Consider the following 15,381-nt stretch of genomic DNA (forward strand, 5'->3'; position numbering starts at 1 on the left):
AGCATGGGTTGTACCTTGCAGGCAGTCCAACCTGTCCTCTGACAGCTGCACAGGGCCTGTGAGCAGCACTCTGCCAGGCACCCCCTCTTCTAACATTATCACTCTGCAGCTGATCTTAAAGGCTTGCTGATAAGGGGTGAGCTCTAGTGGTGCCACTGGCTGTCAGAAGGTGTTCCAAGGTCTTGCCTGGGCCTAGGTCAGTTCAACAGTTCTCCACTGTGTGTGTCTGCAGAGGTGGCAAAGGGTGTCAGCTCTGCCCGAGGTGCAGTGGTCATTTTTCCATCGCTTTGCAGCTGGGGCTATTTGATACTCTGGTCTTTTTCTGCTGCTTTTCTCCAGTCCACATGGTCATGTTTGTGCCACTATAAGTTACAGCTTGCAAGTAGGGTGACAGTGGGATTTGAGACTCTATTATCCCAGTTAATTGAGAATGAAATATTTGAGAGCAAGAGGAAGAGTTTATTTTATCTTAAATGTAAACAGCTGCAGGCTTTGTAATTTTTGGCTAAGTAGCTCTTCATTTATACATATAGTTATTTCTAGAGTCATGGTTTAACTGCTTAACGCCTTATGCTTGCCTGTGCTAAATTAAGCAGTCTCTAGAGTTGTACCAGGCTAATTAATACGTAACTTTTTTGTCCTGTTCCTAAGCAACATCAAACTGGGGCTGGTGGCAATAACTTGTTTAAACTCAGGACATAGTGGGTACCTCCTTGAGGAGTTCACCATGGCCTGCCACACCAAAGGTGGCCTCTGGAAGCACTGGGAATTGTTGCAAAGGGCCGTGGGTTGTTGAAACCAGGGAGCTATCCCTGGAATGCATTGCTGCCTGATGAGTTTCTCTCATGGTCCTCCCAGGGTCAGTGCCCACAGGAAGGGTCATGACACACCATGGCCCAGCCACAGCATCCATTTCTATGAGGTGAGATCTGTTCCCCAGCTAGATCAAATCCAACCTTAAATCTGCCACTACCTCTGCCTGTACTGGAGGAAGCAAGCCATACCTCTGATCCTTTGCTTTTATCTTGCTCCTATGACCCCTTACTTTAATTGTTCACCTCCACCATCTGCTCCAGACAGGTTAGCTTGCTGCTGGCCACTACCTACAGTGTAGGGAGATGCCTCCTGTCCCTATCCTCAACCCATTGTCACTAGCTCAGTGTGGGCTCAGCCTCCTTTGGAGCAGCCCTGCAGAGTAGTGCTACAACTGCCCATTGTGTTTTCCTTATCAGCAGGATTAACAGATACAGTACTATTCATGGTGTGTGTCCTTGCTCTCCCCCAAGTCTCTCACTCAGGGGAGCTAGAAACAAAGAAAGCTGAAATACCAGACTTCATTGTTTCCCTGAGCAAATATCATGGCCTTATTCAAGTAGAGGGGAGATGACCCAAGCCTAGTCTAAAACTCTTCCTCCTATGCCTTCTAGTGCTTAGCTTCACCACTCCCTGGAGTCTGTGTATACCCCTGTTACATCCATGACAAATGCACTTCAATTCCTGTAAGCCAGGCAGATGGTGCCACCAGGATAGTAGGAGCCCACCTTCCCCCATGCATTCCCTTCTAGCCCATTGCCTCAAGGTACAGCCATCACCCCAGCACTGTCAGAGAGGTACAAACACAAGGCATTCACAGAGCCTGCCTGTGTACACACACTGTATAAAACCCACAGACAGCAGTGGCCACCTTGTGGTAATCTGTACTGCACAAGCTTGTGTTTGTCAACTGCAGGTAGAAATAGAACTTTGTGCAGCTCCCATGCCTCCCTCACCTTGTCTGTCTATCAACCTGGACCGTAGGAGGAAAAACTGCATTTCAGGTGGATGTTCATCTCCACTATCTCCTGAGGTGTTTCCAAGTTTCTCAAACTCACCTAGTTCATTCTTACCAAGGTTTTGTTACTGGGGTGGCTTCTGGTGAGGACTAGAAGCTGCCACCTCATCAGATAGACCCGGTGACATTCAGCTCCAAAGGGGACTTAACCAATGGCCAAAGCCAAGCCCTCTGTGATATGAGTGTAAATAAAAGCTCTAAACTATAGTGGTAGCGAGAAAGGAACAAAAGCATCTGTTCCTTCATATGGGAAAAAGCATCTTGCACCTTCACCAGGTCAGACTCTCCCACCTTTCACCAAGGGCCAGGGACTAGCACAACAGAGTTAATCCAGCAAGGATTTCAACAGTATGCTCCTCAAGCCAATTCCTTTGGTGGCTGAAAGCTGCATGTCAATAGAGCACAACACAGAGGAGCTGCTATGCCAGTTGTCATTGGTAAAAAAAATATGTAATTTTTAGCTTGGTAGATCCAGCTAGTTATAATGTATGAACAGTTAAGAAATTAAACATTGAAATTATTACCAATACTCTTACTGGAATCATTCCAGAGGGGAATTAAAGTCTTCATTCAGGTCAAGGAAAGGAGGGAAAGCAGATGGCTAGCTGTATTTGCAGTTAGGTTGACTGCTGCAAGAGATGAGTGGTTGAGCACCTCGCATGCCTGACACACAGCCCTTTCAGAACCCCTGGATGAAGGTAAGGAGTGTCACTATGCCACTGCAATTTGATCAAGCACAGCTCACATGTCCACTCACTGTGACCTCTTGGCCCTTCCTTTCATGTTAGTCCTCTCTCATTAAGCTTAATTATTCCAGCTATGTGTTTTAATTGCTATACTCAAAGAAGTACTTCTCTTCCTGTTGGCCAGCCCATTATAAGCAAGCTATATAACAGGCCTGCAGACAAAAACATCCTGTTTTTCTTGTTTGACAGCAGGGGACAGATCCCAGCTATTTCACAGCCAAATGACAGACTGCAGTCATTGCTTGAGGGGCAAAACTTCTTCCCGAAACCCTTATTCCCAAAAGAAACCTTTCTATGTTGTTTTTTCTCTGTCATGTACATCAAGTCTACCAAACATTCAAGTCAGTTGGCTATCTACCCACTTCCCTCTTACAGGCATCTTTGCAGATCATTGGATCAAAGCAGCTAATTCTGTTCATGCAAGAAGCAGACCACAGAGTTTAATGAAGGAGTGAATGCTGTGCTACTGCCTGGTGTCACATCTTTTCATAAAAATCCTCTCTTTGAGATTTTTCCTCTTCTGGGAAGCTGAGGCCCCAGAAAGAGAATGTAAACAATAATTATCTGCTGCTGTGGAATGCACTAGGTGCACCTGTGATTGGCTCATGTTCCATGTTTACAATTAAGGGCCAATCACAGGACCAAGCTCTCTGGGACAGATTGACAGAGAGCTCTCTTGGTTTTAGATTCCTATTCTATTCTTAGCATAGCAGATTCTGAACTTTTTTCTCTCTATTCATATTAGTATAGTCATAATGTATTATATATCATAAATTAATAAATCCATCCTTCTGATCATGAAGCCAAGATTCTCGTCTATCTCTCTCACCCTGAGGAACCCTTGCAAAACCATGTAGCAGCCTGGCACACAGCAATACTGGCCTCACACCTTCACACAGAAAAACAAACGAAAAAATGCACCTAGCCGGCTCTCTATTACTTAATACTTGTGGGAGGGCATATGCCCTAGGCTTTAGCAAGGATATTCATACCCATTCCATTTAGAACAAAACGTTTATTTGCTATACCTAGGCTTGTTAAAGACTGAAACACCCACTCCGTCCTTGCCTGCTGAAAGATTCAAGCCAGTTCCCATCCTGAACTAGGGTTCTCTCCTCCCAGGGTTCCTAGGAACCCAGGCTCCTTACATAAAACCAAAACAAAGCATAGGCTTTGCTTTCCATCACCTGTAATGGCGAGGACCAACTACAGTCACATGCTGGTAAAACTTTGCATTTGAGGACTATGTGTTATTTCCTTTAAAAAGAAAGCACCTAACATGGAGATCCTCACTGCATATTCCTCAAAGAGCCAAGCCTTAAAGAACATCTTTCAAATTAGGCTATGCAAGTTATTTTCATCACAGTATGCCTACATACCAGTTCTTGGGAGGGGAATATACTGCAGCACAGGAAGCTGAACTCACTGCCCTTTTAAGAACTGCTTTGCACCCCTTGCTTCAGCACAAGAGGTATTCCAGCTATTCTGGTTTTTCCAATCACAACTTGTATTTCCAGTCACTGTCACCCAGATTGTCCAAGGTTACTGCCGAGTATAATTTTACTAAAAAACTAAACAAAATATTTAGTTAAACTCCACACACAAGCTGCAAAGCACCACTGACCGCACTTTTCCCCTGCAACAACCTGGTCTGGGGTCTTGCCTCAGCAGAAATACTATATGTGGTAGCACACTTCAGTATTATTTAAGGATGAAGTGGGATGCCAGGGCCTCTTATTGAGCTTCATCTGGAACTTTCAGCAGGAATTTTTTAAGCTTTCTTGTTCACAGTTACTGCCCAAAGGGATTAAGTAGGCCATGCAGAAACTGCTTTCAAAAGCAATGCTTGCTTGCAGATAGTGTGTGTTCATATAGTGCATTCTTGCTACAGCTTCATTTTATTCTCTCCTCACAAGTCTGTTCATGGCACCCACCACTTGGGGTAGTGGTTTCCCATTTACCTTTGAACAGTTCAAACATGCAGCTGCGCTTCTCTTAGTCAAATAGCCAGAACTAGATGGAAAATATTTTTCCATGTTCTTCTCATTGCATAATCACAACTCAGAACTTACATCCAAAAAGAGCCTTGATGGCTCACTCTCAAGTAAAAGGTGTGGCCACTTCTTGGACTAGAAAAATCTTGTTTCAAATTAGGAACTTATACATTAAGCTGTTCAAGGCCCCCAGTCCTCCAGAGCCATCAAAAAATTCATGCATACTTGTGAAGTGAGTGTGCGGCTGAGTCATGGGTGAGTTTCCTACCACAAAGACAAGAGGCTCATTCATTCCACATTGTCTGCATATGCAGCAGGAAGTCTAGGTTTTCCATGAGCAATATTCAGTGAGCAGCACAGCTCACTAAGCTGTACTCACTGGTAGCTACAGCCCTGCTCCCTTCTTCACTGAGTTTTTATACAGGACATCCAGGCCAGCAAGGAAGCCATTTTGACACAGTGGAAAAAACACTGTTCCCTTGGTTACAGTGCCAAGAGTAGGTGAATGGCAGGTATAAAAAGGCTGGCAAGTCAGCATTCATCCAGACAGCCTGATTCAAGATTGGAGTACCACAGAGACCAGTTTACTGTCCAACACAGTGTCAATTGTGTTCTGAGAGTGCAACAGAGCAATCAAATGAAAATTACAAGAGTACATAAATCTAAAATTCTCTTGACCATAAGATTACAAGTTTTACTTCTTCAGTCATTTGTTCCAGACTAATGCCTAGGAACAAAGCAGCCCAACTCAGACTAAATACACTTATTTACTAATAGAACCAGAAGGTACACATACAAATGGCAAGGTAAATTAAAAAGGCAAAAAGAGCAAGTCCAAGTCCTACCTTGCACTTCCATGGTAGGATTGGTATAATGCTCTGGACAAGGACAAGTCTTATTAGCTTTGAACTCTAAAATGCAGCTTGAAATATTTTAAAAATCTTTTAACTAAAAAGATGTAATGAAAGAAAGAAGTATCCCACCCAGTGACTACTCTTTTCTCCAAATCCTCTTTTGGTATTTGTAAACTAGATTATAGCATAGTGACTGCCATCTGAGTAGGGTGGCAGCAGACTCCTCCTAAAGCAACTGTCATGGCTCCCAAGCCAACAACAGATGAGGTTGCCTTTGAGAAGTCTTTGTACACAGACAGTACTCTTTTAACACAGCAAAACCTGACACTCACCTGACATTATGAAATTACTAAGCTTTTTGTTAAACACACAACAATACCCAAAAGTGAAGAGTTTATACTTTATTTTAGTCATATACATGGACCAAGAAGATAGTTTGCACCATTTAATCTAGCTAGCTTGTTTATTTTTTTTTAAGTAGAAAAGTTGCAGGCTGTAATTTAGCCAAAGCAGTCACACTTCAATGTCTTCATGGCTGGAGATTAGAGTAGACTTTTAATGGTCTCTTCCAGCTTCTCTTTATTGGCCCCAGAGAACTCCTGCACCTGTAAAGAGAGATTGATTTTAGAACTGCATTCAATGCTTCTTAACATTAGTTGCATAGCATCCAGTCACATACACATACACCTATTCAACTCTGCTAAAAACTAAAATTTTTCCCACTCTCAAAACACAGTATTTTGCAGATGTTCATATATTTATTTCCTACTCAATTCAACTCACGCAAAAGTTGAGACAGAAGACTATCAAACTTCACTTCCAGACTACCATTAATCCTGGGTCAGCATTATGTTAGACTCAAAAAGAGGCTTGAAGGGATTCTGAAGGTCCCCACATATCAAAGGCAGCTCAAAGTCACCTTGAGTTGCTCAGGACCCTACCAATCAAGTTCTGGAAGGACTATTCCAAATGACCTACTCCTGTGCCTGGCTTCTCCTGTGAGAACTGATCTTCTTGCAACTTACAGAGCAGAAAGACAGGCAACATTCATCTGCTGTCTCAAAAACTGCAGCTCTGTCCTCCTGTATCTACAGGGATGGAAGGCAGAGAGCAGACTACACTACAGGCCATGAAGCTGCTTGCTCGATACATATTGACTATCACACTGTAATCACAATTCTTCCAATGACATCACGAAGTTGCAGAAGTTCAGTCTAACAGAACTGTCAAAGGTTCATACTGACCCCATACTGAACTGAAAGTCACCCTACCTGTGACACTCAACTATCCAAGGTGCAATTCCATCACCTTCAGCCATGAAACTTACACCCAGAGCACTGTTATCCTTCAAAAAAGCCTACCTTCAGCTTGCTTAGCAAACTAAAAGCCCAAAGACAACACAATCAGCTCAGCAAGTTCATGCAGAGAGCTACTCAAACTACCCTGCACAGGCAGCACACTGTGCTGTCAGAGCACAATCTGCATCCCATCTCATCCATCTCTTGGCAGAGCAGACAAAAGAGGTCTGCTCAGTCCTTAAACAGGGACAGGACCTTCACGTCAAAGGTTATACAGCCTCTCTGTGAAATAAACTAAACAGCTGCTTGTTGTATATAACCTCAACCACGTTAGAGACTTCTGTTTGGGCAGGATTCCACAGGCACCTATAGTCATTTCTCTCTTCAACACAAGCTGCACCCAGATAACAAACACCAGCCAAGTAAAAGGCAGGGTGCTAGGCAGATGGACAGGGTGCTAAGCAGTCTTAACACAGACATCTCACCCCACAGTCTCTCATGAAATTGTCTGTAAGATTAACCTGTAACTAACTCAGTTCCCTACCTGTGAATAACACAGTTTGCATCACCAGTTAACTGCTGGTTACATCTGCTGTGGTACTAAGATGAACTTGCTTGCTCTCAGGAGTGCCTTAATGCTAGTGGTACCATAGAGACATAACCAAGAGAAAGCAGACTAAGCAGTCCAACACTCCCAATCTTCTTTCAAGTGTATATTTTGTCTGCTCCAGTTCCAAGAAGGCAGAGCTTACCTTCTCTCCATTCTTGTAGAACTGGAACGTTGGCATGCACTTCACATCACAGTGTGAAGCAACATCCTGGAAGAGACAAAAAAACATCTTCAACTGGGCATTCTTAAGTATGCTAAATTTAGAACCCACTCTAGCTGACTTCTGTTTAGGTGATGGGGTAAAGCCATTGCTGTTCAAGACAAAGCAAAAGAACTTCTGCTATTTCATCACTAGCACAAGCAGTGCAGTGTTAACATCCACCTGATGTAAGCCTTAAAGATCCCTTCTTCACTACTTAATTCATGCAATAGCAAAAACCTTAACCTGTACTCCGTGCTTGGAAAAAGCCAGACTTCCGCATCAAAACAGATGTCTGCCTGTAAGACTCAAGAGCCCTATGGCAACTCTTGGGCTTCCATGTGATATTTTTCAAGTACCTATTAGACAATGGTGAAACTGCAATACAGCAGACATTATATTGCACTTAATTCAAGACCTAATTTTATTTTTAATGAAAGAGGAAAGTGCCAAGAGCAGTGGAGGGACCAGACAGATCAGTAGGTTGTGAACCATTAGGTTTAAGGAAGACTGCATCAAAGCAGCTTAAGACCTTAGACTAACACTCCCTCCCAAAATAAAGGGTCATTGCTTCCAAGTTATCCAACACATGCCATAGGACTTCAAGAGCGCTGACAACCAGCAGATAGTTTGTTCTGTTCAGGTGTTCCCTGCAAAAAAATTAATTCTTTCCAGCTAAATCCCTGTGTTTCAATTTTAACTTTAACAAAACTCTTGTTTTGTTTCAGATTTTGATTCAAAATGCACGAAGACATTTTGAATTCTTGGCTGTCACTTGGATGGAAGGCTTTAGCTGTCCTCCTTCAGGACCATCCCACACCTTACCTGGGCATCATCCACATCGATTTCTATGAATATCACATCACCAAACTTCTCACACAAACTCTAGAAAGAAATAAAAAGAACTATGCAGTTACAGTGTCCCAGGAAAGCTTCCTGAAAAGATGCATTCGTATAAATGAAAGGCTAGTGCTGCTTAAACTGCTAGTGAAACATGCTTTATCATCTTAAAGCAGCTATTTTACTACCAGAACAAAAATTTTCTGTTCTGCTGCCGACTGTTTCTGGAGGAGTCTGTGGAAATACGTTCTCCCCACAAAGACCCAATATATGCTAAGACATAGGTGGAAGGCCTTCTCTTGCAGCCTTCAGCTAATCACCCAAAGATGCTACAGCTTCTCAGACCTTATCATGAGATAACACGGCCACCTAAACACAGCTGAGGAGTTACATTAAGTGTACAGAAGGTTGCAATGCAACTGGCAGGTCTCCATGTACCCAAAATGCATGTAAGCACCAGGACAAAAGCTAAACCTCATATTAGTTCCCAACTATACCAATGGTCAGTCTATTTCACTTGGTAGTCTTAAAATTGCATAAGGCAAAAGAACTTTCCTCCATGTTCAAGGAACACAAACATTTATATACAATTTAATGCAGAAATAAACCCAGAAAAACTACTTACGTGGAAAAAGGGCTTGATCATTTTGCATGGTCCACACCATGTGGCAGAGAAATCAACTACTATGAGCTTCTCACCAGCAGATTGCAGTTCTGCCTGAAATTCAACCTACAAAAAGAAAAAGACCAAAAAGAACACATTGATGATTTCCCCCTCCTTTCCTAAATAATATAAGACTAATCCCAGTGCTGGCTTGCTCTCAGACCTAACACACTAATCATTATGGCAAGTCTTAAACACTTAACTGGGTTATTTGGACCATCACTTGTGCTTCAGTATGAATTGTTTTTATTGGTGCTAGCAGCAGTCAGTGTCCTATGTCTCACCAGTTAGAAAACATCCACAATGCTCAAATTCACTGAATTGTGGAAACAAGCTAGAAATTCTCTACTCATGATACTCAACTCTGACAGCTCTATGTTATCCCCAAAATATGATACTTAGAGATTTTATAATCCATTTTCTCATTTCATCTTGGCAGTAAGACTTTCATCTTCATCTGGAACAGACTTTCATCTGCAGAATTTGGAAAGGACAGACACAAACCTTTGTACAGTCATCCACTCTGGTGACTTTTCCAATCAATGGCTAACATTAAAATGATACTGTGTGTTTTATTCCAAAGCATGTTTTTGAAAGCAACCTCATAGGATAGTTATTTTGCCAAGCGAACCCACATTTGACATCATTAGCCAAAGCAACGCTACACATACAGACTACACAAGTAAACACCCAATACTTATTCTGAGTCTTCCACTCTGTGTTGCACTTAGTCACACAAATCATCTCTGGACAATTTTTCTTGGAACTAAACATCTTACATGCCATTACTCCTTTTTGCTGGTCAAAAAGTGAATGCTTTAATAGAACTGAAAGACATTAAAAGCAATAAATACTTGCATCCTAGCAAAAGGCAAACAAATACCTCAAGCAGAAACAGAAAGTGTTGATCACCTACATTCTGATACTGTCTATGTCAAAGAAAGTACAAGTCACTTGTAAGTAATTTTCAACTTTGTTGTCTTGACAATCAAGCTTCAGAAGAGCTGTTGGTATAAACTTCAAAAGGGAGCTGCTTTAGTCCCTCCCAGCTTAATGGAGCAAAGCACTGGAATCCTGTCAGCAACAGCTGACTGAAAGCAGAATGGTTACTGCCAGACGTACACAGGGGTTTTGCAGTGCAGGGGTTAACTAATTCATACCTGCTTCTGCAATCAGCCACAATAAGTTGCAACTCGACTCTAGTAAGCCAAAGAATGCCACACAGTTGAGGAGCCAAAGTCAAACTGGACATGAATATATTTAACAAGAAAGCAGAGATCCTGCATGAGCATTCTTATGTATGCATAATCCTATGTGAAAGTCTTCACAGCTTCCTGTAACTTCAAATACACTCAGCATTACATCTCCCTGTTAACAGACTTCTTCCCTCCCCACATAGCTCTCTTCAGAGGCACAAAGGCACACGGTGGTTTTTCTATCCTTGCATCTTGGGCAGTCACAGTCTACTCTGCTACAAGACCAATAGCAACACTCCACACCACCTACTTTCATTCTGAAAGAGACAGGAACGGTCAAGTTTTCCCTAGGTTCCCCTATTCCTGTACTGACATAGTATGCATTCCTGTGCCCATTCCCACCTACAACGTTTAAGTGTTCCTGCGCACAGCAATCCACACTCACTGCTCCCTCCCAGTACTTATATCATAAATTCCTCAATCAAGCTTCACTCCTTCTGGCCTTGAAATCCTGCTACTGATTTTTGGTATAGCTTCTCAGACATCTGCCACTGTAAGAGCACCACTCTATTGAATCCACTTCCACAGCTGCCAGTTAGACCATCCTATTTTAACCCCTAAGTCTCCTGTCCAGCTGCATAATTACTGTATTCTGTAAAAGGAAGCCAGCTTTGGAATGTGTTTATCATATGGCCACACACCTGAGGTTTGTTATTGCACAGAACAAAGGGAAAGTGGGACAGCATCATAATTACAGCTGGTCACATATATCATTCACCACTGGTGACCTGGTCCTGACTACAAATCAGATGTTATCCTGTAAATCATTTCTACTATCAGCCAAAATTGTTGCAGGACAGTGAAATAAGATGCTGGGTCCAAAGGTGTTACCCCTGCAAGTTAAGAAATATTGAAAAAGTGAGAAGTTCTGAAGGTTTTTCTAGTGAGCTTAATTTCCCTGGGGGAAGACAGTGGCAGGCACAAAACAAAAACAAGCTGCTTGACCAGTCCAACTGACTTCACTAGTTGTCTTTAATGTTAACTGTAAAGCAACAAGCTTTTTTATGAAAAACTAAATCTCTGTTACCAGAAGGGGAACCTCCCATCACAAGACTATTTGTCATGCTTTGTTAAACAGCATTTTCTCCAGGTAGCAGCTCACTGGGGGAAACCCCAGCTAGCATGCTGGTCAATATTGGTTTGTTCTTTGTGGTGATGTTTTTTTTTGGGGGGGAGGGGGTTTGGTGGTTTGCTTGTTTGTTTTTCCCTTAAATATTTAACTACAATCTCTCTGAGCACACACAAGACCCCATTTTACTTGTATTGTCGTCCAGCAGAAAAGAGGATGCTACCTTCAACAAACACATTGGTAGCAGGCATCTCTTCCCAAGGGCCAAGTAAGAAGCTCTAACAATGAAAGCCTCCAGTGGCCCAGAGGTTCCCAGCGCCAGGTAAGGCTCCAAAAAGGAGGCTGCTGGCCTCCTTCAGATGGTGCTGAAAGGAGGAGTCTGCTGCCCTCAGCAACAGATAATAGATGTTCACACTATCTGGCTTATTTGATTAAAGCTTTCTTGTAAACATTATTTTCAATACATATCAAGTCACCCTTGAACTGCCCAATCATTGGCTGACTGCTAATGGTTACTATGTAATTTAGTGAGGCTTTTAAATGCAGAAGCTAGCATAAACAAAGCAAAGGTTCAACTGCCTGAACTCCCTAGCACAGGCCACTTCTAAAATTATCACTTATAGCAAAAGCTGTAATTTTTCATCATTTTCTTTAACTTAAATAACAAGAGAGGCAACTAGGATGAAGAGGAAAGCTTTGGCACACCAGCTTTTTAAGTTTATACACCCCATTAACTGTGACTATAAAAGGCAGTATGTCCCATGGTCAAACCCTCTTACAAGTTACACTAGTCACTCATCTCAGAGCCACTAAAAAACGACCAATACAGCTCCTTCTGTAGTGCTACAGCAGGTACTACAGAGGGATCAGTCAAGCACCCTGAAAGCAGACATTCTTCAGAAGCTAGTCTGCTTCTGAAGAGGTGTGCAGGGAAAAGGGCCACCTCTATCTAGCTCTCACTCACAGAAGTGCAGACAGTGCAAGAATGGGTTTTCCCCTTTGTATCCGAGAAGAATACAAACCTGTTTTACTGAAAACCAGAATTAATCCAGAAATCCCAGCTGCCCTGTGCTTGAATACTCTGGGTGTCACTGATGTTAAAATGCTGTTGTCAGCATGACTGTTGAGTTCACACTGTCCATGAATGCGTAACCAAAGTTCACTTTAACTACAACAGACTATTAAACAAGGCTCATAGCTAGGACAATAGCGGAAGCCTAGCTAACTTAGAGCAGAGCCAGATTTGACTTGCCATGTTTTATTACACACAGGAACACCTGTTCCTGTGTGTAATAAAAACCTCGACCCTTTCACCAAAAGTTTGCCCCTTCTGTGCCACCATAAACAGAGAAGGGGGAAGAGATACAAGGCAGAACAACAATTCCAGGTTGTGGAAGTCACACACCATTCTCTCTCCAAGACCTGAATGGTAAGGCATTTCGTTCCTTTTAAGGAGCTTCCGGCATTCACCGGTTTTTGAGCTGTGGTTACAAGTGTTAGTTTGTATATTTATGTATCAGATCCCAACACTTTTGCGGTCCAGTGGGAGAGGTCTGACATGCCTTTCATTTTTAAAGTGAACCGACTGTAGAAGAGCACAGCCTAGAAAACAAACTTGGATGCGCGAGAGACTGGAAAGACAGAGGTTTCGAAACAATTTGAGGTGCAGATGTGTGGGGAAGGGGCAGGGCAGGCCTGGCTCTGGCGAGGCAGCGCACTGCCCACACCCCCATCCCTAGAGCCCGTATCCCGGACACACGGCGTCCGCCTGTCATGGGCACACTGGAGGCAAGGGGTATTTAAGGCCAAACGTGCTGCTAGCATATGTCTTGACCCTTCCTCCTCTTGGAATTTCTATCAGCTGAACACCGCTGGGACCCAGCAGTTAGTAGCTACATGTGCCCTTTTCAATGCCTTTTCTTTCTTTTTTGTCTTCTAATTCTCTCCTCACACAATTTTTAAGTAACTTGAAATCAAACATATTTAGAGTTGGCTAAGTTGAAGAGGCCAAGTTAATGCTTTGAGAAGTGTTTTATGTTGACTGAATGTTGCACTAAACCTTTTGCCAAAGTTCCCTGATTCTCTAAAGTCGCCAGTAAAGTCTTTTTTTGTTTTGTTTTAACCTGTTGAGAATATCTTTGACGGTATTTCTCTTGTGTCTAACTTAGAGTACAAGAACAACTCTAAGCCCTGTTAAAGACCTTGTTGAGCAACTTTTTGGGGCCTTGCAGGATGCTAACACAGCATCACTTGCAGATGCCTCGAAATGAGATCAAACTGATACTTGCACCAAATTTCAAGTTCAAAAAGGTGGGACAAGACCAACAGGATTTTTCCTGAAATGAAGAGCCTGCTAAATTTGCATGGAGAATATTTTTAGAGACTTGGGTTCCTAAGTTACAGCTAACAAAAACTCTATTGTTGTCTATCAACCACATCAGCTGCTGTGCACAAGACCACATGCAATTTCATCACCAGCAGGGTATTCTCCATGTGTCGGTCTAGGCTTTATTACTATTTTGTATCTCAGAGCCACAGATGTGTTTGCATTCACAGAACTATCCAAACAGTGATATGATGCATTAGGGTTGTGAATATGTCAGACAGCACCATAACATCTTATGCCAGAAACTCCTGCTGTTTAAGTGTGGGGAATGGGCTCTAGCAGCTCCTTTCAAGTCAAGAATGGATGAACTTTTCCATTATGTCCTGCTCCGAAATGCAACAGAACTTAGGCCAAACTCCAAGAAAGCCGCCTGGGCCCCTACACACTAGCAGTACATAAGGCAAGTCAGGACTGCGAAATTAAGGTACAGAATCACAAAATCAGTTAGGTTGGAAAAGACCTCCGAAATCATCGAGCTGCTCCAAGCTGCGACCCAACACCACAGCACTCAGTGCCACTCCAGTTCTTTAAACATCGGCGAGGACGGTGACTCAACCATCTCTCCCTGTGAAGCCCATTCCAACACCTAATCACCTTGTCTTTTCAGAAATTCCTCCTAATGTCCAACCTAAATCTCCCCTGACGCAGCTTGAGACTGAGTCCTCTCCTGCCGCTCCAGTACGCCGCTGTCCGCTTGAGAAACGGAACGTTTTCCTTAAGACTTTAAAGGGCGATGAGCAACAGCCCGTCATAACGTGAAATTGCATCACCCCCCTGCTCATGCCGACTCCCCGAAGCCTCAGGTCGCGCAGTTTTTTGTTCCCCTCCTCCGCTCTGGCCGAGCCCTCCGCGCGGCTTTCCCCATTCGCGCCGCATGGGCGAAGCAGGCTCCGCCTGCCCGGGCAGCACACGGGCTCTCACCCGCCATCTCCCGCAGGCCACGGCCTCCCGAGAGCCCGGGACAGCCCGAGCACTGATCCCCGCCTGCCTCGCTGCCCCCGGCAGCGCTCCCTCGCCGCTCGCCCGCCCGCCGGGGAGGGATGCTCGTCCCGCCGTCCGCCCCTCGCACGGCGAAAGGACATGGCCGCCCCGCCCATCGGACTCACCAGGTTGCCCACGGTCTTCACCATAGCGGCGACGGCTGGGAAAGGAGGGTCGGTGGCGTTAAGTCAAGGAACCAAGGGCTTCGCTCCCGCACTCGGCTCGTATTCCTCCCTCGCCTCCCGCCGTCCCAGCGCGTCTCCCGCGCCGCCGCGGCTGCCCTTTTATGGCCAGCGCCGCGGCGCGCCACGCATGCGCGAGGCCCGACCCGCCTCCTGCCGCTCCCTGCGCGCCCCCGCCCACGGCGCTGCTGGGTCTCGGGGTCGCCGGGGGCCCCGCTGAGGGGAGCGAAGGGAGGCGGCGCGGCCGAGTCCGGCAGCGCCGCAGCCCCGGCCGGGCGGGGAGAGTGCGTCCCTGCCGGCTGCCAGGGGGAACCGGCAGCAGCAGCGGAAGAAAGGAAAGCCCAGGAAGGTTGGAAAAGTGCTGTGTAACGATGAGCAGGAAGTGCTCGGCCCCACTCCCCCCCCCGCGTCCCCCCGCGGAGCGGCCCTGCCTGACGCGGCGTTTTGCTCGCCTTACGAGAAAGGGAGGTG

The 15,381-nt window shown here is 44.6% G+C and overlaps 1 protein-coding gene across 1 annotated transcript; it reads right to left on the reverse strand.

Moving 5' to 3' along the window:
- Positions 1–5,811: 5,811 nt before the first annotated feature.
- Positions 5,812–15,032, reverse strand: LOC128944942 (thioredoxin). Its single transcript, XM_054288438.1, has 5 exons — positions 14,854–15,032; positions 8,998–9,102; positions 8,358–8,417; positions 7,476–7,541; positions 5,812–6,030 (listed from the first exon to the last, which is right to left on the reverse strand). The coding sequence occupies exons 1-5, from the start codon at positions 14,875–14,877 to the stop codon at positions 5,968–5,970; spliced, it is 318 nt and encodes a 105-aa protein (XP_054144413.1). The 5' UTR covers positions 14,878–15,032; the 3' UTR covers positions 5,812–5,967.
- Between the last annotated feature and the right edge of the window lie 349 nt (positions 15,033–15,381).

The sequence above is a fragment of the Melozone crissalis genome, unplaced genomic scaffold, assembly GCF_028551555.1.
Source record: "Melozone crissalis strain CALT ecotype California unplaced genomic scaffold, PUWL_Pcris_2 ptg000005l_1, whole genome shotgun sequence".
NCBI classification, from domain to species: domain Eukaryota; kingdom Metazoa; phylum Chordata; class Aves; order Passeriformes; family Passerellidae; genus Melozone; species Melozone crissalis.